The following is a 27,650-nucleotide window of genomic DNA, read 5'->3' on the forward strand; positions in this document are numbered from 1 at the left end:
TGTCTGTCTGGTGACTATTGGTTAAAAAATGTTTGTTTTTCTTTCAGTGGGTAGAAAATCCAAATTTTACTCAAGCAAGAGTAGAAATACTTCATAATAAAATTACTCAAGTGAAAGTAACTAGTTACTTCACAACTAAGCCTGTAAGGATGTAGTGGGAACAGAAAATGTACGGGGAACAGAGCTGCTGAAACTTACAAGTTTATTCCAACTGCATCAATAAGCAAGTTATCAATAACGTTGTTTTTGTCCATAGGAAAAAAAAAAATTCTCCTTTTAATGGCGCCAAGCATCCAGATTCCTATGGAACCGAGTGAAAAATGCCCAGAAACTGCCAGGTATTTGTACTTCATCTACAGTACGATAAAAAATACATCAACAATCTGGTTTCACAAGTTTGTAAGAAACAGAAAATCCTTTTTTTGTTGCCGATTGTTTTTGTGCTTTCTTACGATACCATGAAGAACGAGTATTAGAGCCACGTTAAGAAAGTAGAATTAAATTATGAGAATACAGCTTAAATAAAACGAGACTAAAGTCAAAACTACACGAGAAGTTGTAGTATTACAAGAATAAAGTTTACCACAATAACGTCATAGTATTAATAAAGTCAACTTTTTTCTCTAAATATTACGGTTCTTAGACTCGTATTACGACTTTATTCTCAAAATGAGTTTTTATTTTCACATTTTTACAACTTTGTTCTCAAAATATGACTGTTTATATTGTGTTACGACTCGTAATGTTACAACATTTTTGTAGGATTCTTATTGTATAACTTGTTTCTCGTAGTTTATATTCATAATATGACTTTGTTCTTATTATTACGACTTTATTCTCAAAATGTGACTGTATTCTCATTATTTACATTTACATTATAAACATGCTTCCACGATGTTCCAACAGCACATCAACATGAGTGAAACTTTGTGGAAGTGAAATTGGAGCCGAGTCGTTTGTTGCTACGGCTCGGTTTTCTCCAGCGCCGTTCCTGTGACCAGCAGCAGGTTGCAGGCCATGAACTGGACGTTCAGGACGTTGCTGGTGTTTCCTACGTACTGACCCACCAGCTCGCCGGACGAGCCGTCGGCAGCCGGCGCCCCGCCGTGTGCGCTGCGGATGTCCCAGACGCGGACGGAGTTGTCTATGGAGGAGGACGCCACCAGGCTGCTGTCCGGGCTGAAGGACAGGCTGGTGATGCTGTCCGCGTGGCCGCGCAGCTCTTTGAACAGAGTCCCCGCCGCCAGGTCCCACAGCTTCACCCGCTGGTCCTCGCCAGCCGACGCCAGGTACTTCCCGTTTGGCGAGAAGGCGAGCGCCAGCACGGCGCCGCGGTGGCCCGTGAAGAGCCGCACAGACTGGCCCTGCTGGGTGCTCCACAGCCGCACCGTTTTGTCCGTGGAGCCGGTGGCCAGGTAGTTGGAGTTGGGGTGGAACTTGACGCAGTCGACGTCGGACAGGTGGCCGACGTAGAGCCGCAGCGGGTAGGAGCGCGAGAAGGTCCAGAGGCGGGCGGTGCGGTCGTGGGAGCCGCTGGCGAAATAGAGGCTGCAGGGGCTGACGTCCAGGTCCCACACCGGGTACCCGTGGCCCTGGTACAGCACCGTGTTGGTGAAGCTGCCCAGGTCCCAGTAGCGGATGGTTGAGTCCTCAGAGCAGGACAGCAGGCCGGAGCTGTCGGTCAGGAAGGCGGTGCGATAGACGGGACCGCTGTGGCCGCGCAGCATCTTCACCTCGCTGCCGCAGCCGTCCTCCTCGTCCACCTGGAGAACGACAAAAAAGATCAGAATACGAATTTCTGAGTTTAAAAAGTTGACAATTGGGGCGTGCCGTGGTGGTGTACTGGTTAGCGCGACCCGTATTTGGAGGCCTTGAGTCCTCGACACGGCCGTCGCGGGTTCGACTCCCGGACCCGACGATATTTGCCGCATGTCTCCCCCCCTCTCCTTCCCTGTTTCCTGTCAGCCTACTATCATATAAGGGACACTAGAGCCCACAAAAAAGACCCCCTGGAGGGGTAAAAAAAAAAAAAGTCGACAATTTTTAAGAAAAAACATCCAAATTTTGAGGATAATTTCAAACTTTTGAATTTCAAAGTTAAAAATTTGCCAGAAGAAAAACTAAAGCAAAACAAAAAAACGAGGACATTTGCTTAGTTTCAAAAGTTTAAAATTTGCAAGAAAAATTTTGAGTTTGATCTTAGAAATGATTATGAAAAAACAAAAACATTTCTGAACTCCAAAAATCCAAAATATGTGAAAAGTCTGAGTTTCAAATATGGAAAATTTGTGTCTTCATTTTTGTCTTACTTGAGATTAATCTAAAAATTTCCTGGAAAAAAGATTCTAAGTTTCGTTTTTATGTATTTCAGTTAATGAAAATTTTCTCTCACTTTCAATAGTTTTTAGTTAACTATCGTAATGCTGATCTGAACTCTTAAAGTAAAGATGACTAGTTTTGTCGGCTCACCTCCTCCTCTTGCACGTCGCACGCCAGGTGGATGTACGACACGTCGGCCTGGTGTGGTTTGGCCTTCAGCTTCCTGGCCCGGAGGCTCCACAGCTTCACGGCGGAGTTGTCGAACCCGGCCGCCAGCAGCCGGCTGTCCGGCGAAACCTCCGCCGCGTTCAGCATCTGCTCCGTGTGGTGGAAGGCGTAGAAGCAGATGGTGGTGAGCGACGGAGGGCCTTCGCGGACTTTCTTGATGCAGTCCTGCAGCGCCAGAAGCGCCACCTCGTTCTGCGGGATCCCGGCAGGAACCTCCAACGCCTCGGCGCCGCCCTCAGCTCCGCCCACGCCCGCCCAGGAGCCGGCGTTGGCGGCCGCCATGGAGCCAGCGGCGGCTCCGTACAGCTGGTACTCAGTTCGCCTGGAAGCAGTGACCTCCACCTGCAGGTGTGTGCTGAGTGTCCTGCAGATGGCGCTGTTGTCGTCGCTCTGAAGGTAGCGCAGCAGGTAGCTGTGAGCCGGCTCCGTCAGGTGAACCACGTACTTATGCTCCAGGAAAGACCTCAGCTTGGGATTGGCGGCGACGTCCTGCGCCGTGACGACGTGGCGGAGCTGCTCCACCACCGACCGCTGCTCCCCGTCGTGAAGAAAGGCGTCGTGAAAACGGACGTAGAAGCTGTCTACTGCCCCCTTCAGGCCGCAGTGCACCATGTCAAGGTGGAGATAAACGAAGAGCGGGTAGAGGAGGCAGCTGACCTCCTGGGCATAAGAGATTTCTGTTTCTGGTAGTGGAAAAATAGGAAATATTCTCAACATTCAGGATCTAAAAAGGCCTTAAAAGTTCCCATTTAGAGTTGCAACTAACGATTATTTAAGTAATCAATTATTCTTTTCCGGGTTGTTTGCTTGACACCAAATTTGTTAGATTTTCTTTTTAAGTCAGCAGGTGGGGTGTGGTTGCTTTACTAACCTCTTTAAACTGTCACAAATGTCTAAATCTAAACTCTATGGAGGTAGATATGTGCCAATATCCTCCTTCACCAGCTCTGTTTACACCAGAGCTCCTTCTTCTACTGGGTTGAACAGGCACATGAACACTGCTGCCATCTAGTGTCTAAAGGCTTGTTTTGCAGTCAAGCAAGAATAAATGCTATTTGAGAAGTACTGATGTAAAGGATGCTACAAGCAGTCAAAGTGTAGGTGTGATACCTGAGAGAAAGCAGCGGAGCCTGGAGAACTGGACCTCATACTGCTGCGGGTCGGGCTGGCAAGGAGCAGCAGAGACGATGTTGGCACAGCCCGACTCTGTCTGCACTGCTCACAATGAGGAGGAGAAGCAGAAGAGGAGGAGGAAATCACTTTAGTTACATCATGATGATTGTATTTTAAATAACGGCCAAAGAAAGAATGAGCTCACCAGTCAGACCAGCAGCCAGCTCTTCTGTGGACTGGAAGAGTTTGGCTCCTTTCAGGGAGCCGTCAGTATCCACATATTGTCTCCTCTTCAGGTACTGAGCCACAGTGTACTGGATATGCTCGGCCCGGACCCGTTTCATGACCTGACAGGTACAAAAACATCAACACTCAGGCCTCCAAATCCAAGCAGGAAATCCATCATTCTTTGTTACTAATTTATGAGGAGTGTGATCTAAAACCAGCTGGAATGACTGAGAGTACGGCAGGGCAGTGTGGATTTAAAATAAACTATTTTTCGAACCAGATCCCATTTTAAATCTTTTTTTTTTCCTATACAATCTAACCGAATCATAATAAAGCTAGCTGTTTAAATCAATTGTTTTTGCGTTTTTATTAGATGAATTTGACTAGATAAATAGGCTAGTGTGTGTTTTGTCTGATAAACCAAAACTTATACTAAAAAAATGCTTCCACTTAAAAATACTAACCTGGTTAAATTTAAGTCACATTTTTAGTTTTCCTAAAAACTCCTCCAATTTAGAAACTAGAATACATGAACTATTCAAATCTGGACTAAAATATTCTACACTAATGGGAAAATATTTAAAACCCAGTTTGTGATGTACAAAACTGTTATTTTGCCTTTTTATTTTACTTTGAAATATCAAAACGTCTTGATGCTGCTGCGACGCAACGCTGTCAGAACGTTAGATGGAGCTAACCGGCTACTTTAGCTCCGTTAGCAGCGGTGCTAACGGTAAAGGCTTTTCATGGGAATATGTTTCATTCTGAATCACTGCAGGCTACAAAACATCTACTCACTGCATCTTGTCGTGTTATCCTCAGTCGTCAGATCATATAAGCAAGGCGGTCTAGTTTAATCCAGATTCTAACTGAACGAATATTTCTACCTTTCATTGCCGCGCCATCATGGATTATCTTCTTTTAAACTAGCTGACAGTTAGCGAACTGGCGTAATTTCGCATTACTGCCACCTACAGTCTGGACTGTAAAACAACGCACTTTCTCCAAAATGTTTATAAAGGGGACGTATATTCTACTTTTTAGCACTTTTCAGTCGCTGCAATTTTTTATTGGATGAATTATTATAAATTAGCTTTTAAACAAACTTTTAAATAGAAATAAACATTTGAGACACTGTGTCTGAATTCCAGCTGTACTTTTAAATGTACTTTTAAATTAAATTATTCAGTCAAGTTAATTTTTCGTTTATATCTGAAACGTCTAATCACACAAATAGCACGAGTTTATTAAAAAAAAAAACACGTATTGGAATAAAATTGTTAATGGTATTCTAATTTGTTGAGATGACCATATTCTCTGTTGCGAGAAATCAACTCCTTCCACGGCCACTAGAGGGCTCTCTGTGATGATTTGAGTTCTGTTCTGGTCACGTGGTTGTTGAGTGATGACGTTCAATCATCGCGACTGAACCGCGCGTTGTTTGGAGAGTGCTGTGTTGAAGAGCGGTTAAATTGATCTTTTTCACCGTTTGATGTGGATTTATTCGGTCTGCTGTTTTGTGTATTGATCATCAGAGCTCTTTATAGACTATTGAACAGTTCGGAGTGCAGGCGCAGGCATGTTTAGCCCCCGGACCGCCCCGGGCTCCGGCCGCAGGCATCAGGGCAGAGTTACTGGGAGGAAAAGCGTCTCTGGGTCGGGTGGTGGGTTTATGTTTTCCCCTCGCAGGACGCCTATGACGGCGAGGTGAGTGGACGCACACTGAACACAGGCTTTGTTTTAGTTTTATATTTCCACTTTAAAGTAAAAAACCCCACACATTTGTACGTCCTTGTCTCCTAGGGAACTCGAGTAAACAAAAAGCACATGCAGTCATATAATATAGTTACCTGCTTTTAAAACAATAAAAGCCCATTTTAGCTGAAATTTTGGTATTTATGCATAATAAAGTTTACCGTATAAAATCATTGGCTTTTGCAGCCATTCTAGAATATTAATGCAGAGGACTAACAAGTAAGCCGTTCACGATAAAAAAAAAAATTCTGGACGATAAATTGTTCCAGAAGTTATTGCGATAAATGATAATATTGTTATTTTGAGAACATTTTCAAGTAACATAATAGTAACAATGTACTAACTCAAGAACACATTCCCAAAGGTCACTGAACTTTAAATTCTAATGAACATTTAACTCTGGAACTGGAAGGCAATTTAAATTGTCCTTTAAAATGAGCCAGTTGAGACCAAAACACCAGACTGAAGACTTTTGTCACCCAGTTTTTGGTAGAAAGAGAGAAAAGAGCAAAACAACAAATCATGCAAATAGAAATTATTGAGTTAGTTTTGATTTATCATATGATAAATGGAGTTATTGCTTATTGCTCCGGGCTTACTAATAATAAATCTCTAAAAAATGATCTGGTGGATCTTATTTATGAAATTGGTTAAATTGGTGCAGCTACATTGAAATGTGTTTTCCTTTGGAAAGTGTGGTGGGAAAATTATTATAAGTTAACATCTGCTGATCATGTTATATTAAATACTTGTGAAGTCCCACCAAAAGAACCTGTTTGGGCTACACACACAAAGTCGGGAGTTGTTTTCCTGCACCTGCATGGGAACCAGACTGTTTCCCATGTTTTGGATCCCTTGTCCTTGGTATAAAACCAATGTGTTGACTCTGCCTGTAGAGCTTTTCATTTGGAATTTATTTATTATTGATTGTCTGTATTGTGCACAATATACAAATAAACCTGATTGAGTGATTTCATCTAACAGTGCTTGGAAATAAATTTTCCCACAACAAGAGCGAAGAAATATTCAAGAGATCTCAAACTTTGGTGCTGCATTTTAGTTAAAAATGGAAGTCCAGCTCAATCAACACTTTTCCTTCTGTCCTCTGCAAATCGTTAAAATCCACATTTTATCAGAAACTAACACTTTATGTTATTATCCTGTTGATTATGCTAAAAATCCAGTCCTGATGTGTGTAATCGCTCCTCGTCAGGTCGACGCCCACTCGAGTGCAGAACCACACTGTCACTGAGACGGTTTACTACGACGTTCAGACGTTTGGTTCGTCGCTGCCTGTCAAAGTGATGGAAGCTCTCACCATGGCTGAAGGTGAGAAAAGCTTTATCCCTGATTGGAGGGAAAGAAACAGGAATGCTCTCTCTATAGTTAAAGCCATAAGATTACATACACCTTGTTGTTTTTCTCACCATCTGTAGTGAAATCAGACCAAGCTTTTCTTTTTTTTTTTTTAGGTCAACTAGAGTTACTAAAATTATATGTATTTATTAAATGTCACAATAATGACAGAATATGTCAGATATTTATGCATTCACATTTCTAAATGTTAATTAGAGATATTTAAGATTAATTGCTAATTTCGTTGAAATGTCACTTGGCGATTCCTACTTTGAACTATTCTTAATTTCGCTCTCAGAAATGTTTTTAAGTGTTGTTTTAATTCACCAAATAAATGTACAAAACATTGATGCATTTACATGCTGAAATAAATCCAAATTTTCAGTTTGGTGTGTTAATAAACAGGGGAAATATTAAAGTTTTATTTTTTTCCACTATTGTTTTCTAAGTCGTTTCTGGTTCTTCTAGCTGACGACCCGATCTCAGTTAAGGTGAACGAGAGCGGCTGGGCCTGGATGGTTTGTGGAGAGAGACTAATAATCTGGAAGATCTGCCAGACTGCTGTAGCCAAGGTACGATAAACCAGATCAGTAGGGCGGGGCGATAAACCAATCTTATTGGTCCCTGAAGACTCAATTTTTGTGAAAAAAGATCTACACAAGCTGAGCTGCTAATCCCGATAAAGCTTTTTTCTCAATAAAACAACTTTTTTATCGTAATTTTGAGACGTTTTTACTGGTAAAATTGCGTCATTATTCTGCTAATATTTTGATTATAATCTTGTAATTAAACATTCTTGTAGCCTGGCTCTAATACTCCACTGTAGTGGTTGAAATAAAATCCACTTTTTAAAAATATTTTCTTTTTTAGAATAAAGCTAGGAAATTTCTTTTGTGTAAAATTGGATCTTGTATTGAAACTTTTTTTTTTTCATTTAGAAACAAAAGCTAGCAAAAAAAGAGATAAAAATCGGTTCTTGGATGAGCTTTTATTTTGAAGCCATTTCATCCAGCCCTACAAATCAGCATAAAATATGATCTGTTGAAAATGAATAAGCTATAAATAGTTTCTGATGTAGAATAGATGAAGTCTTTTTTAGTTTGAATGAGAATAAAACGTGTGTTTTGCTGCAGCTGTCTGTTTGCAAAGAGCTGCAGCTGCCCAGCAGTGAGTTCACCTACACGGCCGACCTGGTAGCTCTGACGTCGGCCGCTCCTCTCAGGACGGCCACCGTTCAGTCCGTCTCCATCCTCGCCGTGGCTGCAGAAGGAACGGCTCGCTTCTGGCCGAGTCTGGCACACGAGGGGATCTACACAGAGTCGGATGTGAACCTGGGAGATCTTTGCAACTTCGTTGTTGCACTCAGAGTTCGTAAAAAATAGAAAAAGTTTGAAATTATTTGTATTTATCTTGACAGAAATCTTGTTTTTAAGCCTTGTGATGGTTTCTATCCTGTTCTTCTGCTGCTACTTCAACTTTTTTCCTATTTTCTCTTTAAGGGTGGAAGCTTTGTCTTATCGTCTGTGAAGAATCAGCTGCTGAGAGCGAGCTCGGACTCTTCAGGGAAGCTGCAGTACCGAGCCCTGCAGCAGGGTCAGGGGGTTCTGTCCGGGATCGGGCGCCGTGTGTCCAGTCTGTTCGGCATCCTCTCCCCTCCAGCTAACGACGAAGTGAGTTATATTCAGTTTGCAATTCCAGCTAGACGGAGAACGGCAAGATATTTTACACCCCAAAAAACATTAGATGAACTGGATCCTTTGGGTTTTAGACATTTTTGATGTCCCAGTTTATTCTAAACTTGTTTATTATTGTTTTTGTTTTCTTTTTTATTTAAATAATGTGTACAAACCTCAACATATAAAAGAAGGGGCTCAAAATAAATTAGTAGGATGAACGACTACGTAGGCCTGTCGCAATAAGTGATAAATCAGTTAAATTAAAACAAACTCAATTATTTCTATTTGCATGATTTATTGTTTTTCTCTTTCTACCACAAACAAGATGATAAAAAAATCTTCAATCTGGTGTTTTGGTCTCAACTAGACATTTTATTGAAGATCAATTTTAAATAATTCATTTTATTTGTTGTTTCTATTATTTTGTTTATTTATTTTGGATATTTAAAATGTCTTCTAGATCCAGTATTAAATTTTCATTCAAATTTAAAGTTTATTTGAGAATGTTTTGTTGCATTATTATGCAATTAATATTATATTACTTGAGAATGGTCTCAAAATAACAATATTATTGTTTATCACAATAACGTCTGGGAAAATTTATTGTCCAGCAACATTTGTTATAGTGACAGGCCTACACCCCTCCCCCCACACACACAAAAAAAAACAGATTTCAGAAAAAAAAATCAGAATTGAGCATCAATACCTGCTGTGTTAGTGAAGCCTAAAGTGACGTTTCAGAAAGTAAAGTTTCAAAATGTTGTTTCAAATGCAAACCAACGCTCTGGATCTGGAGAAAAACCTTGAAAACTCCCAAAAATCTGTCCAGCATCAGCAGTTGAACTGTATATAAATCATCCTATAAATGTCTCTGCAGCTCCACAGCGTCCTGTGGGTGGAGGGAACCAGCTGCTTGTACTCGCTGACCAGCTCCACTGTGAGCAAATGGGAAGTGGACGACAGCACAGAGCACCAGATCTTCAGCTGGGACACCAGGAAAGCTCTGACTGAGAGCATCGTGGATTCAATCTGGGTCAGTAAGAACGCAACATGTGTCGCAGTGAAATGGCTGAAAGCAGATTCGAACTTCTGCTGGAGTCAGGAATCCAACTGGGACTGCATTTACAGCATTTTTCTAAAAAGAAAAGACAATAAATATATTTTAAAAAGTGGCTTTTATTTCAATCAACCCTTCTTCTGCGAGTTGTAGGACGGAGTACTACAACGCAAAATTGAAAAAACCAGAAACAAACATTACATTTTGATGAATTTCGAATATGTTGGTCAATGTTTCATTTATTATGGTACAGAGTAAACTCTAAACAGATGGGGTTTTAGTCTTGATTTAAAGGAACTTGGTGTTTCAGCCGTTTTCCAGTTTTCTGGAAGTTTGTTCCAGATTTGTGGTCCGTAGAAGCTGAATATTAGCAGAATAAAGATGCTGTTTTACCACAAGAACGTCTTAAAATGAAGAGAAAAGTTGTTTTAAAGAAAAGAAATTGTAGATTTATCAAGATCTGACATGACCAGATCTGTTTGGGTTTTTTTTTTCAAAATAGACTCAGTTGTTGCTCAATAATTTCAAAGTCCTGCTACCAATAATAATGTGATGCAGAGATGTCAAAGGATTAAGTATTTCTTTATCTTAATTTAACTTCAGAAGATTCTCAACATTATAAATTTTGGTTACTCTCGTTAGTTGGAGTTCCAGTAATACTTCTTCATTCTTCTTCTATGAATTTATTCTCATAATTGCAAAAAATTAATCCTAACCTAGCTCTAATATTCAAAGTTTAAATAAATAGAAACTGTAAAACAAGATGGCGGCTGACACCACTCTGAAATATGAAAACTCAAACACTGAACTGGTGAAAAATAATCTCAATTTTCTAAAAATTGAATCTTCAAAAGCCAAAAATTAGATTAATAATATTGATTTGTCGCCCAGCCTTACTCAAAACTAAGGCCTTAATAAAATTGCTAAATACTATTGTTATATTATAGGAAGCTGCATGTTTAAAGCAAACATTGATTTTCCAGAAAATGTGACTGAACTTTTTCCTCCAGGGGTCTGAGAGCAACTATGAGGAGCTGAAGGAGGGAGCGAACGTCACATACCTGGATATGAAGTCGAGCCAGTGAGTGGTTTCATCTTTCTGTCTGAAAGGGAATGAAAAACATCAGGCTGATGATGAGAAATCATTTCAGTCCAGTTTTATTGTGACTTGTGTTGATTAAAATGCAGCTAAAGAACAAAATCAGAGCAGTACACACTGACAGGTGTCGGGTCGTTGCACCTTAATGCAAGAATTTCTTGCAAACTAGATGATAAGAGAGGAAAAATGAAGGGAAGGTATAAATAAGTGTTAGCTTGATTATTATGAAGACAAGAAAGCAATTTGTGTGATTCAGAAATTCAACATTAACAGGTTTTAATCTATTTTCTTAGAGCATTAATGTCTATGTTTCTTGTTCTGTGAATACTGAATTTAAGCAATTTTAAAAGCAGATTTTAGCAGATATTTTTGTAAATATAATTTCCAAGCTTCTGCGTCTCCCCCACTCAGCTCCTTCAGACTAGCCAGCAGCAATTAGCAAACACCTGGTGGAACTGAGCATCAGCTAAGCTTATTGTACGAGCTGCTTCTCATTGAAACAGATAAAAATGTTGTTAAAGGTTTAATAGAGGAGCCATGTTGTGATGACTTCCTGTAGTTTCAGAAAGAGCAGGAGTTTCTTAAAGAGACAGAGGCCCAATTTCAAGGCATTAAACTACAAAGTCAAATTTCTTTTAAGTCATATTTGATATATACAAAAATTTTTATAACAATTATTTGCCTGATTGGGCTATAAATCGGCACTATGTGCCTGGAAAACATTTAATCCTGCCTCTTTAATGTAGCATCTTGTGTTTACGGTGACTTTTTCTTATCGTTTTGGCCGACTGTTGATGCTCTTAAGCACTAGACTCCCCGTTGCACCTTGTAAATCAAATAACTGACACCCTGAAAATTTGATCTCCGTGCCCACCGTATGATGTCTAAATCCCAGACCCTGTTGTGCATGCCTCCAGACTCGGCCTGGTGGTTTTGGCTGCAGCCTGGCATCCATCAGATTCGCCCTGCCTGGCTTATTTCTGCCTGGTCACCCTGCAGGAGACCGGAGACACAATTTCTGACCAGTTCACTGTAGAAGTGACCAAGTACAGCTGTCCATTCCAGGTCAGTGTCCATCCTGCACCAACACGCTTCAAGAACTTAGTTTTTACATTCTGGAAAGTCAGTATAAAATGATAATCTTCCACTCCTATGTTAATATTCTGAGACTTTTATAGTAATAAAACAGAGAAGCCTGAAAAAAGATGGAAAACATAACAAGCAGATACAAATTTATCATAGAATATCTAAAAATACACATTTCTCAACCTTATTCACTGCAAAAACACCAGATCTCATTTCTTGCTCAAATATCTTATTACATTTGAAATAAGACAAAACTAATTTATCTTTGCATCAAGATATGAGCATCTTTTAAGTTAAAAAATTCTTAATATTTGTGAAAAAGTACTAGTTCAACTGGCAAATAAATGTACTTATAGCAAGACAATTTCCCCATGCTATAAGTGAAATAATCTGCCAATAGAACTGATCATTTTTCATCAATATCAAGGAATTATTTACTTAAAACAAGCTTCTATATCTTGCAGATAAGTTTTAATTCACGTATTTGGATGTGTTTTTGTCACTTTTTGTTAAAGTAGTATTTATGTAGACTAAAGGGTACACATTATTTTATTTTACCCATTTATGTATACATTTATTTAACTTTTACTTGCTACTTTATTTATTCTACTTTGTAGATTGCAAGACCTTGACACCAATGTTGTCGATGTCTGGTTATTTTTATTTTTATTGTAGCATTGTGATATTTATCTTTGTGTTAAAAGATCCTCTATGTAATGTTATTTGTTTGAAATAAAGTCAGTTGGTGGAATCCACTAACTCACTCTTTGGTTACCTAGCAACAAGTAACTTGCTCACTCTTTGGTTACCTAGCAACGGGTAACTGGCAGCAGAAGTTTCAGGTTTGGCCACTGTGACTCATAACTGCCTAAAATTAAGAAAAAACAACCGTGTGGAGTGAAAACTCCCGATAAAACAGGAAAGTTTACGCCACCAGTTTAGCAATATTCAGGTATTTAAAACAAAGTGCTAATTAATAATTATCTATAGACTGATATGAAATGCTTGTATTGTGATTCGTTTCTCAGCCTTATTGCACAGCCTGGGTTTTATTCTCCACTGATGTACTCTTTATAACGGGGTAAAACACATTTTGAAATAATAGTTTAAGTTTAAAGGCCTTCTGTTTATTCTTGACTCTGTTCGGTTCCATCAGAGCGAGGAAGAGCTGCAGGCCACACGCTTTGTGCTGCCCGATCCACCTGGTACCACTGCCGTCCTGTACAACAAGGAGATGGTGTCGGCCTGCTCAACCGGCACCAGCAGGGCGGCGCTACCAGATGAGAAAATTAGCTTCAACTCACCAGGTAAGACTCATTTCTTTCCCCTCTTATATAAACTTATAAAAAAAAAAATCATCCAACTGAAAAATGTTAAATTCTTGAAGGAAAAAATATTGATGACATCTTTGCTTTGTTTTGGGTTTTATGACATTATTAGAAGAAAGACTAATGAGAGCTTATTAAAATATTAAATTATCTACTCTTGCCTATTCTGCAGAGTATTGTTAAAAATAAATATTTTATATATTTCTTTGTCGTTATCAGACAGAAGTACAGATATAAATGTGCAGATAAAGAGAAGTTGTTAAAAATATAGTTGTTTTGATCAGGATTTGACTTTGTGTTGATTCTCACCACCAACACGGTAACATAAAAGGGACTTAAAGGGAAACTGTTATGAAAAATTAATATTTAGCATGTTTTTGTTTTTCTATTTAGATTTTTATTTCTTCTAAAAAATAAACCCCCAAGCGCTAGAAAAAACGCACCAAGCCGTTTTCTGGAAATATGTTAACGTTTTTCGTGGAAAATGAGCCATTTCAAAAACCTACTGATTATTAAGTCACATTCAACATGCACTGAGCCGTTACCTAGCAACTACAACCAAACTCAGCCCGTTGCCTAGCAACCTAAGCTGAGCTCCAGCTCATTTGGTCAGCTTGTTCTAATGCTGTATGAGCTGTACAATGGCTACTGGAAAAGAAAAGTGATGCGACGAGTGTAAGGAAAGGCAGCAATGTGGGGTTTAAGTGTAAGCAAACAAATGTGTCTGTCTGTTCAGGTGATGGCATACGTGGAGGAGGCTGCTGCTCCAACCTGCCGGTGTTTTTCTCCCAGAACAGTGGACTGGTAGCTGTGGTGGCCAGAGAGAGCGCCTCCATCCTGCCAGAGACCATGGAGGACTCGCTGTGCTCCTCGCTGGCTGCAGCGCCCGAGGTAAAACGACCAAAACACAATCCGATGATCTATATCTCTGAAGGTTTACACCAAGGAAGGATGCGTCTAATTCAGTTGCAGCATGCTACTGAAATATAACTTTATTCTTCTGGATGTTTTGCAGCCGGATGTTTCTTGCATTAAAGTGTTTTGAAGCCTTAGTATGTAACTATGTAACTTTTATGAAGATATTTTTGTACTAGTTTAAAGCTATCACCGTGACATGATAGTATAACATATCTACCGCAATAACAAATTTTGCTGGACGATAAATTGTCCCAGAAGTTATTGCGATAAACGATAATATTGTTGTTTTGAGACCATATTCAAATAATATAATGGTAATAATGGCTTAATAATGGAAGGACCCATTCTCAAAGATCAATAAACTTTAAATTAATAAACATTTAACCCTAGAACTGGATGACTTTTTAAATATCCAAAATAACAGAAACAACAAATAAAATGACTTATGTAGTATCTGTAAACAAAATTGTCCTTCAAAAAAGCAGCTAGTTGAGACCAAAGCACCAGACTGAAGACTTTTGTTATCTAGTTTTTGGTAGAAAAGAGAAAAACAATAAAATATGGAGACGGAAATAATTGAGTTAGCTTTAATTTATCATTCAATTAATTGATTTCTTTCTTATTATCTTATTGTTATTATATCTCCTCCACCTCTTCCCTGTCAGCTGGAATTACCAAAATTATTTCTACTTGCTAAAATTCGCAATAATGAGAGAAATAATACGTCTGATTTATTTACTCACTAATGTCTTCTGGCTCTGTGTGCCTCCAAACAAACCCTCTATCGCACCGTTTGAGATGTGAAACACTGATTAGAAGCAGGGAAACCTGAAGTAAAGAATTTGCATTGAATCATTTAATCACTTTCTTGATATAATTTTTTTTTTCCAGATTTCTGCCATGGAAACACCAACCAGATCAGAGCCCGTTGCTCAGGAGGACAAAACCAAACTGCTGAAGGCAGCTTTCCTCCAGTTCTGCCGGTATGTCGCTACAAAACAACTATTTCTTACCAACTGATTTCTTTCGATTTTGGTATTCACTGCAGTAATCAGCATTACTGCATGGATCTGCTTTAAAATAAAATAAAAAAAACTGCAGTCATAATAGAATATTAGTGTGATTCCTGTGATTTCCTTCTCGCTCAGTAACGACCTGGTTGGCGCCCAGACGGTCACAGACGACCTGTTTACTGCCGACGCTGATGGAGAGGAAGGAGCTGAGCTGGACGCCGTTGTGGTTCAGATCAACCTGGAACTGGTGGACGATTACCCGGCGTCAGACCCTCGCTGGGCCGAGTCTGTCCTCGGCGGTGAGGCGTGCTTTCCATCTTAAAAACTTCATATGGTCCCAATTATTAAACAAGCGCTACACATTACATTTAGTGAAATACCATCACCAAATTTATTCAGCAACTACATCAAATATGTTGATCAGTGTTGCATGTACTGCTAATCAAAGGCAGCTCTAATCAGGTAGGTTTTTAGCCTTGATTTAAAGATACTCAGTTTTTCAGCAGTTTTGCTGTTTTCTGGAAGTTTGTTCCAGATTAGAGCAGGATAAAAAGTGAGTTCTGCTTCTCCATGTTTGGTTCTGATTCTGGGGAATCAAAACTTTTGTCAATATTTTGTTAATGTCAAAAACACACAATTTCTCGATTGCAGTGTTTCCATCAAATAAAAAACGCAAGAAAAATCACGTGAATTAGTTTGTTTGTGCAATAAGTCATTAAAAAACATCCAGCGCCATCATCCTCCAACTACTTCCTGTGGACTTTTTTGTCATTTCCTCCAGTAGTCATCCGGCTGATGATCACGACCCAGTGATACAAAAAAATACAGTGATACAAAAAAACTGTTTCTATTGCAGTTTTGTGAAATACAGTAATTTCAATACAGCCAAAAAAACCCACCTCATCCTAGCGCTTGCTGTATTTTCATGAAGTCAATTCACTGTTGTAATTCCAATATACACAATTATATGGTCAATACAAACATAGATGGAGTAGACCAGAACCAGAAGACCTGAATAATCAGGAAGGTTTTTAATGTATTTTAACAACAGTATTTTATTTTAGCAGCGGCGTTCTGGATCAGCTGCAGCTGTTTGTTAGATTTTTTTAGGCAGACCTGTGAATAGAATAGAATAGAAGTACTTTATTCATCCCAGCAGGGAAATTATTTCGCAGTTACAGCATAGAGACAAGACACAAGAAGAAACTGTTGCAGAAATCAATTTGACTAAAGATAAACACATGAATGAGTTTCTCTAGATTTAGTTGGGACATTAGTCCTCTAATCTTAGAGACGGTCTTCAAGTGATAGAAGACCGACTTTGTAACTGCCTTTATGTGACTCTGAAGCTTCAGGTCTCAGATTTCAGGCCTGATCTTTGGTTTCCAGCTCTAATAACTGAAGCTGAAGATGGATCTTCTTTAGGCCCAAAGATAATAACTTGAATTTCATTTTTTTCTTTGGTTATTTCAGAGAGTGCTGGTTTTCCTCTCACGTCCCTCATCATCCTCCACCAGCTGGAGGACAAGATGAAGGCTCACTGTTGCTTCATGGACTTCCTGCTCCAGGTATCCTAACTCCGTTCCTCCTCTTCCATGTTGGGTTTCTTCACGTCTCACGTTTGACCCGCGGATCAGGTGGGCCTGCTGGACCGACTCAGCCAGGTGACGGTGAGGTCGTCTCCCATGGCAACCCGCCTGCTGCTGTGCGAGCACGCTGAGAAACTGCAGGCGGCCATGGTGCTGAAGAACCACCACAACAAACACGCCGAGCTGGTGAACCGGGCCATCAACGTCGCTCTGCAGCGAAGCAACACCGCGGTGCCGCCCAGCCTCACGGCGGCCGACGTCTTCTTCAGGGAGGTGTGTGTCTGAGGAACTGCTGTTTGGCCGCCGGATGACGTTTTAACGATGCAGCGCAGGGTTGCCCAAAGTGAGGCCCAGGGGCCATATGTGGCCCTTGGACTGATTTTGTGCGGCCCCTGACTGCAATTTTAAAATGATTCAAATTTGTCCCGTAGATACAGATGGAGAGTTTTAATTTATTACCAGCAGAAAATTTGTTACAGACATAATTTTTTTTTACACAGAAACATGTAAAGTACAAGACAAAGTCTTTGTGTTTTTATAACCAAGTTTCAATAAAAGGGAAAACCAAGAGGCTTTTACTGAAAAAACAACTTTGCTGCATCCAAAATGATCTTTTATTCTTTCCTAAACTTGGCTGAATAGAGCAAGCGTTTTGAAACAAAGTCACCCAAATCCTGTTCTTATTACTGAAAATTTATTCAGTTGAGCCCAAAAGACACTGAAAACTAAATGTTCTTCTGTTAGAACAGCAAATGGCGTATTATCATCTTTGTTGAAGAAAAGAAAAATCTTTCAAGAAACTCAGAACTTTTGAGAGTAATCTCAGGAAGGAAATTTGCTAGAAAAAAAAATCTCGTTTTCAGATTAATATCAGAAATTTCCACCAAAAAAAAATCTTTTAAACATTTTTCTAAAGAAATTTTTCCAAGTTTTCCAGAAAATTTCTGATATTAGTCACTTTTTTTGGTGAAAATTTGCTCCTGATACACAGTTGTAAAAAATCCCTTTTGGGATTTGGACCTACAGTAAATATTGGGCCACTTTATTTGGTTGATTTTTATTTTTTGTATTTATTTTTTGGGCCGCCATTACTTTTGAGTCTACAGTTTTGGCCCACGGCTAAATGTCTGGACACCCCTGATGTCGCGTTTTTCCCCAGGTGTCTCAGATCTCCTTGTTGTTCGACTGTCTGGTGGAGGAGGAGGAGCGGATCCTGAAGGAGAACCCGGTCGACTCAGAGCAGTGGGCTGACGTTGTGCTCACAGTTAACAACATACTCAAGGTAAACGCGTCACTAGTTCACAGCTAGTGCAGTCGCAGTGAGCAATAAATCCATTAATCACATGATAAATAAAAATTTTATCAATAATTTCCATTTGGATGATGTATTGTTTTTCTCTTTTCTCTCTTTCTGGATGATAAAACTTCAGTCTGTTGCTTTGGTCTCAAAATTGTCCTTTTTTTGAAGATCCATTTTGTTTACAGATAACTCATTTTATTTGTTGTTTCTCTTGTTTTGTTTAATTATTTTTGAATACTTAAAATGTCTTAAAGTTCTAGGGTTAAATATTAATTAGAATTTAGGGGTGAAATTTCGACCTCTTAGCTCAAACGCCATTACCTTAGGTCAAAGGTTAAAGCCCGCTCTGAGTTCCCAGAGCCACATAGCCTTTACCTCTAAACGCCGCCTCCTCTGTAACTTTTTAAATACTTTTAAAAGCAGAGAAAATATATGAAAAGTGAACAAATTCTAAGTGGTAAATATTTTTGGATTTTTTCGCATAGCAAAACTCCATAAATTGAGTTATTTTGTGCTCTTTGACCCTGAAAATATGCATCTTGTAGCTAATATTTATGCCTGACATCATTGCACCATGTTGGCACCTTTGTTCTTTATGCAAAAATATAAATCAGAAAACTTGTGGTCTGTGTGCAGGACATGCTTCAAGCTGCAGGTCAGTACAGAGAGACGAAAGCCTCCATGTACAGAGCTTCAGAAAATGCATCTGCAGAGCCAGAATATATTCCATGGACGGGTAATATACCAAAGCGACGTATTGATTTAACATTAAATAATAATTAAATATTGAACAGTTTTCCCCCACCCCGTTCCCTCCAGCTTCAGGCGGTGTAGGAGGCGTTCGCACCGTCCTTTCTCACCAGCACGAAATCATCCTGCACTCTGTCTACCCTCACGCCGACTCAGAGTTGCGCAGCGCCCTCTGTGAGCAGCTGGTGGCGCTGTTGGACATCTACCTAGGTGGCTATGTGGCCCAGCTGTCCTCCCTGCAGAAGCAGGGGCCCCTGGGGGCCCAACAAGAGCGCTACGACGGCCTGGAGATGGAATACAGCCAGCTGCGCTCAGAGCTACTCAGCCCTCTGTGTGAGTGGAAGACGCTAAGCTTTGACAATCTCTTACATCAGAGGCACCCAAACTTTTTTCCTTCGAGTCGTTGAGTTGAAACAGGGCTAGAGAATAAATCAATAACGATATCTACCGCGATAGACGTGATCAATATCAACAGATAGTTTGTCTGACAGAATATTTATTATTCAGCTAAACAAATGTTGGTGGAATCAGCTAACTCACTCCTTCTTTGGTTGCCTAGCAACTCACTCATTCTGTGGTTGCCTAGCAACAACCTGCTGAGTAACTGCGCAGCAGCAATTTAAGGTTCCACCACATTTAACTGCCTAAAAATAATAATAATTTTTTTTTAAAACAACGTGGAGGGAAGAGTGTTGATAGAACAGGAATGGTCACATCACCTGTTTGGCAGAGTTTCAGATATTTAAAACAAAAAAATTTGTCAATAATTATTAACATCAACTGATATGAAACACTATGTGTATTTTTTTGTACTTAGTATGTTTTTGTAACAAAAAAAAAAAAGTTCACATATAAAGTCTGTATCTGCCCAAAATCCTTCGGAAGGCCACTAACGGCCCCCGGGCCGCACTTTGGACACCTTACTTGGGTATTATGTTGGAAACGATTAAAGGCCCTGTCCATTTAGCTATCTGCATTGATTATTATTTTAATCATCTAATTAAATATTCAGTAAATTACTTCTCTATTAAAACAATTATTTAAGCATTTAATAAAACTAATGTTTTCAGTAGGTATTTAATTTTGTCCCTTTTGGGCCTCCATATGGATGATGTGTGTTGCAGTGGAGCTCGGTCAGTACCAGTGGGTCGCGGCGCTGGCAGAAAAGTACTGTGACTTCGACATCCTGGTCCAGATGTGTGAGCAAACCGACAACCAGAACCGCCTGCAGCATTACATGGCCAAGTTCGCTGACCAGGTACAGAACCGGTACAGAACCAGCAGATGCCAAACCAGGGAGTCCTTTATTATTTAATATGGAAAGGTTTGTAGTTATGTTGAACATTAAAACACTTAGAAGTGTCTTAATCCGTACATCACTGCCCACTTAATATCTCCTTAAATAAGCTTTCTAAGAGTATATATATTGTTATTATTATTAAGTGGCTAGTGACGGAGACTATATATACAGTATATATATATATATACTGTATATATATATTTTATTTTTTTTACCGGATCCGTGTTCAGGTTCCTGGACAGTCAGAAAAATGATAAAAATTATGTTTTCCTGATCTGGAAAAATGCTGAATAAATTTGGAAATGCAGCATAAAAAAATGTTTTCTAACTCGACTCCCTGTTGTGTCCTTCTTTCCTCCCTTCCTTCCTTCATCATGTAGTTCCTTTACTTTTGGGCAACTTTCCTTCCTCCCTTTCTCTAACAGACCCTTCCTTCTTTCCTTCCTGTTTTCCTTCCTAGTGTCCTACCCGTGTCACTAAAAAACTTTCCTTTTTCCTACATTTTTCTTTGCTTCCTTTGCACTCCTTTATCCTCCTTCCTTCCATTTATCCTTCCTTCCATTTGTTCTTCTCCCAGCTCATCCTTTCTTTCTTTTACTTCTATCCTTCCTTCCTTCTTTCCTTCCTTCCATTTGTCCTTCTTTTCTTGCTTTTTTCTTCCTCTTTTCCTTCTTTTCCTCCTATAATTTCATCTTCCTTATTTCCCTTCTTTTTCCTATTTGTCTTTTCATTGCCTCCTTTCTTTCTTCCTTCCTTCCTTCTGTCCTTCCTTCCCTCCTTTTTCCAATCTATCCTTTTTTCATTCCTCCTTTCCTTTGATCCTTCGTTCTATTTGTCCTTCCTTGCTTATTTCCTTCTAGCCTTCCCTATTTTTACTAAGAATTTATTTTTTCATCTCTCCTTGCTTTCTTTCTCCTTTCTTCCTTTCTTTTTTCCTTTCATTCTTCCTTTCTTTTTTCCTTCCTTCCTTCCTTCCTTCCATCTTGCTCCTGCTCGTACCAAATGCCAACTCTCCTTGTCCTCTACTCAATCTGTCATAAAAACTCAGTGAATTTTTCTCTCTTTTGCAAATGAAAACCTACAAATTAACTGTGTGTGAAGAACGGCTAATCCTCATTTCTGAAACAAACAACATCTAAACACAAACAAACATTAAAAACCGAATCCTGCTCACGTAAACAAACTCTTCCTTTGTTTCGCTCTGTTTTTCTAGAACTTCTCTGACTTCCTGTTTCGTTGGTACATGGAGAAAGGGAAGCGGGGGAAGCTGCTGGCCCAACCCGCCGCGCAGCACCAGCAGCTGGCCAGCTTCCTGCAGTCTCACCAACACCTGAGCTGGTTGCACCACATCTGCATCAACGACTTCCAGAATGTATGCAAACCTCTGTTTAATAAACCAACTCTGTTGGATCTTAGCTCAGAATGGGGCTATTCTGGCTTTAACGTCTTATGTAAACTTTGGTTTTCCAGTTTAAAAGGGGAAAAGATCTTTTTTGCTAAATTTCAAGTTGAGTGAAAATGAGTTTGTAAATAGAGTCGGGGCTTTTATTGTTTGGAAAAATGTGCTAACGTATCTTCAATTAATAACCACATGAAGTTGTTTTTTTAACTGTATTCAGTTTTAAGATTCACAATATATTGGTAATCAGTCAGTTCCCTGTTGGAGAACAAGTTGTGCAAAAAGTACTGAAACATTATCAAGTTGATCATGTGCATTCAAATATTTAGAGAAAGTCACATTAAGTTCAGCTGTACAAAAACCAAATATTCCAGACTTTATCAATCCAGTCCGATTTATAAAGCACATTTAAAAAATAAAATGTTTACCTAACTTGCTGTGCAGTGGGACAGATAAATCAAGACAAAATAACAATAAAATAAAAATATTGAAAGCAAATAAGACATACAAATGTCTTTTTTTGTAAGCTTAAGTTTATACGTATGAAATTTATTAAAGTTTATAGCCATAAACTTCAATACATTAATAAAAACTGGTTATGTCATGTTTTTTAATTTCTGTTTTATATGTATGATTTTGCACGTTTTCAATATTATGTTTTATTGTTTTACTTTATCAATATTTCACTTCCTAATACTTTTCAGATATATTGTTTATAAAAGCCCATCTACAGATAAGTGCTTCTGCTATAAGCACCTAAAAAGACAACAGATATTCTAAAATAGAAAACGGAAAATCAACGCACATTGTGTAAAAAACCACTGAAAAGGAATTTATTTTTAAGAGAAACCTGAAACATCAATATGAGATGCATCCCTAATTTTAATATTTTGTGGGTAGCATATATTTCATGTAATCTGTTGTTATAACTTTGCTCCCTGCAGGCCCACAGGACTCTCTACAGTCAAGCCAACAAAGAAACGCGATACTTTGTGAAGAAGAAGACTCTGCTGGCTCTCAGTAAGCTGACGGCGCTGGCCTCAGATCTGCCACAGGATGAGATCAGCAAACAAGTCGACGGTAAAAAAAATATCCACCCTCATCAGACGGTGTTAGACTAAGTTTGTTTAGTTCTGACATCTCTCCTGTTCTGTGTTGTAATAAAATACATGGGAGATTGATGTGATGTTACTTTATGTGAGCGTAAACATTGCAGATTAGCTGGATGCTTAGCTGCAGGTTTTCGGCTCAGATTCTTTGTGTATGTTTCAGTTTCTGGTAACAAGATGGAGATTCAGTGTTGAATTGTTCATCCAAAATACATTTCTGACTCTATAAAGCATATTTAAACTGTTATAAGTATGAATTTTATGTTTAAAACTTATGCTTCTTTTACCTTGGGCTGCAACTAATGATTATTTTTGTAATGAATAATTTTATTGTTTTTCTGACGATTAATCGAAAAAGAAAGTTTAGATTTTTCATTTAACCGTTTGAGCTTATTTCACACAGTATTAGAAGTACATTTAAAAGATACATATGAACAAATAATTCATTTTTAAAATAAGAAAATTTAACATTTTCTGTCTAAAATGCGATGACAGCATTTCTTTAGTGTATACTTGATTGTTTGTTGCAAAAGATGCTTCTGCAGCTTAAAAACTTCTAACATCAGCTTATGGAAAAGTTCTGCTCTTTCTGCTTATCAATGCAGTATGTGGCTAATCTGTTTGTTTTTTATTCTTTTATTAGCTGATTAGTAACTGGATAGCAAAATTTTCAAAACTTGAATCGGACCTGAAATTCAAAATGTATATATTTTTTGTACAATGTTGACTTAATTACTGCTCTGAATATGTTGTTTTTTCAGCCTATTGCCTTTTTTGAATCTGTATTCTCCAGTTAAAATTAACCAATTACGAAATAAGTTGACGAATATTTCAATAATTAACAATTAACTGTTTCAGCCCTACGTTTAGCGTCTATTTTTCTGCATTTCTAGAGAGACAAGCTGTAATAATTAAACATTGCAACTTGTTAAGCTGTAGCTGACAGCGCCATGTCTCTGCCTGACTCAGATATTGTGGAGCAGGAGCGCTTCCTGCTGCATCAGGAGACCCTGCCCAAGCGCCTCCTGGAGGAGAAAGAGCAGAACCTCGACACCATGCCTCTGCTCAACGCTCACAACCTCATACAGGTAAAAATAAAACACTGATCACACAACTGTCATCCAGGATCAGGTACCGACCAGCTTTAAGCTATAAACAGAATAATCTGACCAGCTTCTGCCTCACATTTTTTATCAATTTTTTACACATATTGACACATATGCTTGATTTTGCTTCCACTTTTTTATTATACACAAACAATTAATTGATTTACGACTAATGGTGTATTAGATTAAAGTTAGTTCCAATCGATTAACTAATGACGTCCGCTTATACATATTTCGGTGTTGTAGTTTGACCGCCATCCAGCAGGGGCGCCGCTGGTCATCCCTAAAGGGAGCCGTTGGTACAGGAATCAAAATGACGGCGGGGGCACATTAGAACGGGAAAGAAAAACGGTCCAAGCGGAGTCCGTTGTGGGATGAAAAATGCACTTTATGCGGTTCTGTTTTGAAATGTAAGCCTTCGATAAGCTCCCTAAGTTTCGCCTTATTAGCTGCTACAAAGCTGAGGGTGTGATGAAAAGCGGTGGAGATAACAGAATGAAAAATTCACCTTGTACGGTTGTTTTGAAATAATAAATTTTCTTAATAGCTTCATTACAGTGCACCATCAACTTCTCATTTAAAAATCAATTATGTGCGACGAAGTCGAGGATGTGATGAAAATCTGTGAAGATATCGTAGAAAAATTGTAACATAACGGAAAAAATGTGTCGCTAATAAGCACGGTTGATTTTGCGAGCTGTTTTGAGCTAATGCACTTCTTTGAGCGAAGTTTTAGCACACGTTCAAGAACAAAGTTTGACGGTATGTCTGTATGAATATCTCTTTATATGAGAAGTGGAAAAAAATAGTTTCACATTTATTTTTTTCCTACTTTATTTTTCTTTTCGGCAACTTTGAGATTCATTTTTTGTTTTATTTTATGAATATGTCCAAGTTTAATAATGTGAGGAAACCCCAATTGTATGCTTATTCACTATTTAATACATTGGACACAAAATGATAATAAAAAAATATTTGGTATTATATGACAAAATTATCCCTTGATATGTAGAAAGACAGTCGACCCCTTTGATAAAAGAGAACTTAGATTTTTCAGAAAATGGGTGCTTATCAACTAATTGTTAGTCGATGGATAAGATTAGTTAACTTTAGATCAACTATCAGTCATCCCTATTCAAATCAGCACTTTAGGTTGTGTGTTACATATATGTTAAAAACATACACAACATTTTGTTTGTTTTTATTGTGAGAAAACGTTCAAGAGGCTTAAATTACTGTAACAGAGTGAAACAAACAAAAGATCACAAGTCAGAATGAAGCTCATATAACAGACTGGAACCAAAAATTGGATAAAAATTGAAAAACATCTGTGATTCACAGGGATGTCGAGATAGATGCACTTTATAGATATATTTAGTTGTCTAACAGAACTGTAAGAATCCGGTGTTGTAGTTCTGCTAAGTGTAATCCAGTTGGGGAAACCTCAGATTATGACAGATAATTTTCACAGATTAGCATTTCCTTCCCTCCAGCTGTACATCTGCGATGACAACAGGCAAGCCAACGAATACGACTTCAAAAAAGCTCTGGACCTGCTGGAATACATCGATGAGGTAACGTCCTGTTTCTGCTGCACCTCTGGGTGCCATTTTGAATCAGTAGTCATGTAAACGATTTTCTGTGATTTTGTTTCAGGAGGATTCTGTGGACATCGATTCTCTGAAATGTGAAATCTTAAGCAAAGCACTCAGGAGAGACGAGTAAGATCTTCATTTAAGTTAAATTATTGAGAGGTTAAATCGGAGGTCGTGTTTCGTTTACTGTGACGCCCACATAATGTAGAGTAAGATCTTTGCTTTTCCTTTTTTCACTTTTGTCCATTTGTTATGATGAGTAAGCAGAGCAACAGCCAGCAGCATCTGATTAACCTTGCAAAAAATTATGCTTTATGAATGCAGAGCAGAGAGAAAAATACCAATTACTCTATCAATTATTCAGTTAATCAATTAAACTGATAAAAAAATTGGCATATTGTGTATATTTCTTTTTAAATTTAACCCTTTTTTTAGTAATAGAAATGCATTAAAATATGCAAAAAAGCTAATATTTTTTATAAGAAAAACATTTAATTGTCTGAAATGCAATAACATAAGATATATTACTGCGCAGATTGTTTTTAGATTAGCCTATTAGTAAATAAATAGCATGAAAAGGAACTCTTGCATTATGGTCACAACTGTCTTCTACTGCCCTCTAGTGGTCATAGAGTTCTGTCAGGTTTACGTTCTTATTCTGTAAAATATTTCACAGAATGTGACTTTACCGCTGGTTTCTTTCAGCTGGTCCTCTGCTGATGGGAGCGACGATCCTCTGGAAGCAGCTAAAGACAGCATCTTTGTGAAAATCCTCCTTAAACTCATTCAAGAAGGTGAAACACATCAAGTTAGATTATTATTATAGTAAAATGGCATAATCCTTACTTTGGATGTTAGGAACAAATCAAAACTCCTCACTGTTTTCTTTCTTTTTTCTTACTTTATTTCTCTTTCTTTCTCTCTTTTCTTTCTGTCCCCCTTGTTTTTTTCTTGTCTCTTTTTCTGTTTTCTTTCCCTTGTCTTTCTTTTTTGTTTTTCTTTTTATCTTTTTTCTTTCTTTCAATTAAAAGTTCAACAGAACAAATATATGGGAAAGAAGCACAAATAAACATGCAATATTTTAAACAAAATTATTTGTAAAATAAACCAAAAGGTGTTTAAAAATGTACAAATTCGCCAGTCCATAAGTTTACATACAAACTCTTATTCAAAATTGTAATTCACTACAGTAAATGCATATATCTCCATGTATTAATGTACATACACACAGATTAGTATATATTAAATTTTGAAATAACTTTTAACTGTTTATTATTTACTCCTTAATTGTTCTTGAATTGTGCAATATTTTTACTTAATTCCGTCTAAGCCAAGCAGCTAAGTAAAAACTTTAAGTTTGTGTTAAACTTTCTGATTTAATTGTGTTAAACTTATAGATCAGCAGCATTGGGTTGAATGTGTAGTTTTGATGCAAATATTCATGGATCAGAACAATCTAATGAATATATACATTTGCAGTGAATCCGATCTTTTCCTGCTTGAAACACATTTCTTTTATAGAGAAACCTTAAACTAAGTCTCCTTTCCTTCCAGGTGTTCCTCTGCAGACTTACCTGCCTGATGTGAAAGAGCTGCTGGAACAGGACGAGTTGAGCACTTTGAAATCAAAGCCTTACTTTGAATTTGTCCTTCGAGCCAACTATGAACATTACTTTCAGGCTCAGATGTGATGGCTGCTTTTTATTGCAGTTAAGCTTTCTGCACTTCTGTTTGGCCTTACACTCGTAATAATGTTCAAGATTTGTATGAGTTTTGTTCTTTTTCTAAATAAATATGTTGGCAATTCTTGATTTCTTGACTTTTTTTTGCAAAAACACAAGGAGGGAATGATTTGTAACCTTTTATTTATTTATTAAATGATTATTTCCTGAGAAGATCATTGAAACTTTGACTTTTCTAAACTTTACTGATGTTTTTCTTGCAGAATCATAAGTAACTAGTTACAGTAATTCAGTAAAAATTTTGTTTACTCAGTTTAGCAAAGGTTATAAGTTCAATATGTACAAGATGAGGTGCAAAATTAGCTCTAAATGAACCGACATGATCTACTTTCATTGCTTCAAAAATGGATTCCTTCTGACTTCCAACTGTGAAAAAAAATTTTTAAAAATGGGCTAGCTGAGGCACAGCAGATGTACATTCTGATTTTAGGTGTCTGATTCTACAAAAAAGCCTCATTTAAGCATCTTCACACAATAAACTGCCACTTAAGACAAACTTTAAGCAGTTTGTATATAGTTTAAATTTCAAAGATGAGACAACACAGCCCTGAGGTACTCCAGTTCTGATTGTTTTGAGATCATAG

At 38.2% G+C, this 27,650-nt stretch overlaps 2 protein-coding genes across 4 annotated transcripts; one reads left to right on the forward strand and one right to left on the reverse strand.

Moving 5' to 3' along the window:
- Nucleotides 1-185: 185 nt before the first annotated feature.
- taf5l (TAF5-like RNA polymerase II, p300/CBP-associated factor (PCAF)-associated factor) lies at nucleotides 186-4,814 on the reverse strand. 2 transcript variants are annotated; one of them, XM_032563391.1, is made up of 6 exons: nucleotides 4,687-4,814; nucleotides 3,866-4,007; nucleotides 3,658-3,762; nucleotides 2,824-3,230; nucleotides 2,470-2,790; nucleotides 186-1,763 (listed from the first exon to the last, which is right to left on the reverse strand). In XM_032563391.1, exons 2-6 carry the CDS (start codon nucleotides 4,002-4,004, stop codon nucleotides 963-965), a joined length of 1,773 nt encoding a protein of 590 aa, XP_032419282.1. In that variant the 5' UTR covers nucleotides 4,005-4,007; nucleotides 4,687-4,814; the 3' UTR covers nucleotides 186-962. The 2 variants fall into 2 exon arrangements, with proteins under 2 accessions (XP_032419282.1, XP_032419280.1); XM_032563389.1 differs by having other exon boundaries at nucleotides 2,470-3,230.
- A 486-nt stretch (nucleotides 4,815-5,300) lies between these two features.
- nup133 (nucleoporin 133) lies at nucleotides 5,301-27,135 on the forward strand. Of its 2 annotated transcripts, XM_032563364.1 has the most exons (25): nucleotides 5,301-5,595; nucleotides 6,857-6,972; nucleotides 7,468-7,571; nucleotides 8,133-8,366; nucleotides 8,499-8,669; nucleotides 9,553-9,708; nucleotides 10,743-10,813; nucleotides 11,749-11,896; nucleotides 13,074-13,224; nucleotides 13,982-14,136; nucleotides 15,055-15,146; nucleotides 15,312-15,475; nucleotides 16,650-16,744; nucleotides 16,814-17,038; nucleotides 17,925-18,047; nucleotides 18,702-18,801; nucleotides 18,885-19,148; nucleotides 19,940-20,073; nucleotides 21,329-21,487; nucleotides 22,459-22,594; nucleotides 23,593-23,711; nucleotides 25,223-25,303; nucleotides 25,386-25,450; nucleotides 26,030-26,118; nucleotides 26,879-27,135. In XM_032563364.1, exons 1-25 carry the CDS (start codon nucleotides 5,468-5,470, stop codon nucleotides 27,013-27,015), a joined length of 3,417 nt encoding a protein of 1,138 aa, XP_032419255.1. In that variant the 5' UTR covers nucleotides 5,301-5,467; the 3' UTR covers nucleotides 27,016-27,135. The 2 variants fall into 2 exon arrangements, with proteins under 2 accessions (XP_032419255.1, XP_032419256.1); XM_032563365.1 differs by lacking the exons at nucleotides 18,702-18,801; nucleotides 18,885-19,148; nucleotides 19,940-20,073.
- Nucleotides 27,136-27,650: the final 515 nt, after the last annotated feature.

The sequence above is a fragment of the Xiphophorus hellerii genome, chromosome 5 (assembly GCF_003331165.1).
Source record: "Xiphophorus hellerii strain 12219 chromosome 5, Xiphophorus_hellerii-4.1, whole genome shotgun sequence".
Lineage (NCBI taxonomy): Eukaryota > Metazoa > Chordata > Actinopteri > Cyprinodontiformes > Poeciliidae > Xiphophorus > Xiphophorus hellerii.

What these genes read in the sequence shown, in the direction of transcription:
- taf5l (XM_032563389.1), bottom strand. Translation starts at nt 4,004, where the DNA reads ATGAAACGGGTCCGGGCCGAGCATATCCAGTACACTGTGGCTCAGTAC. An exon ending in GCTGGCTGCTGGTCTGACTG is followed by an intron (nt 3,763 to 3,865) that starts GTGAGCTCATTC and finishes CATTGTGAGCAG; the next exon opens with TGCAGACAGAGTCGGGCTGT. An exon ending in GCGACGTGCAAGAGGAGGAG is followed by an intron (nt 1,764 to 2,469) that starts GTGAGCCGACAA and finishes GTCGTTCTCCAG; the next exon opens with GTGGACGAGGAGGACGGCTG.
- nup133 (XM_032563364.1), top strand. Translation starts at nt 5,468, where the DNA reads ATGTTTAGCCCCCGGACCGCCCCGGGCTCCGGCCGCAGGCATCAGGGC. An exon ending in CGCTGGCTGCAGCGCCCGAG is followed by an intron (nt 14,137 to 15,054) that starts GTAAAACGACCA and finishes TTTTTTTTCCAG; the next exon opens with ATTTCTGCCATGGAAACACC. An exon ending in GATCAGCAAACAAGTCGACG is followed by an intron (nt 22,595 to 23,592) that starts GTAAAAAAAATA and finishes TGCCTGACTCAG; the next exon opens with ATATTGTGGAGCAGGAGCGC.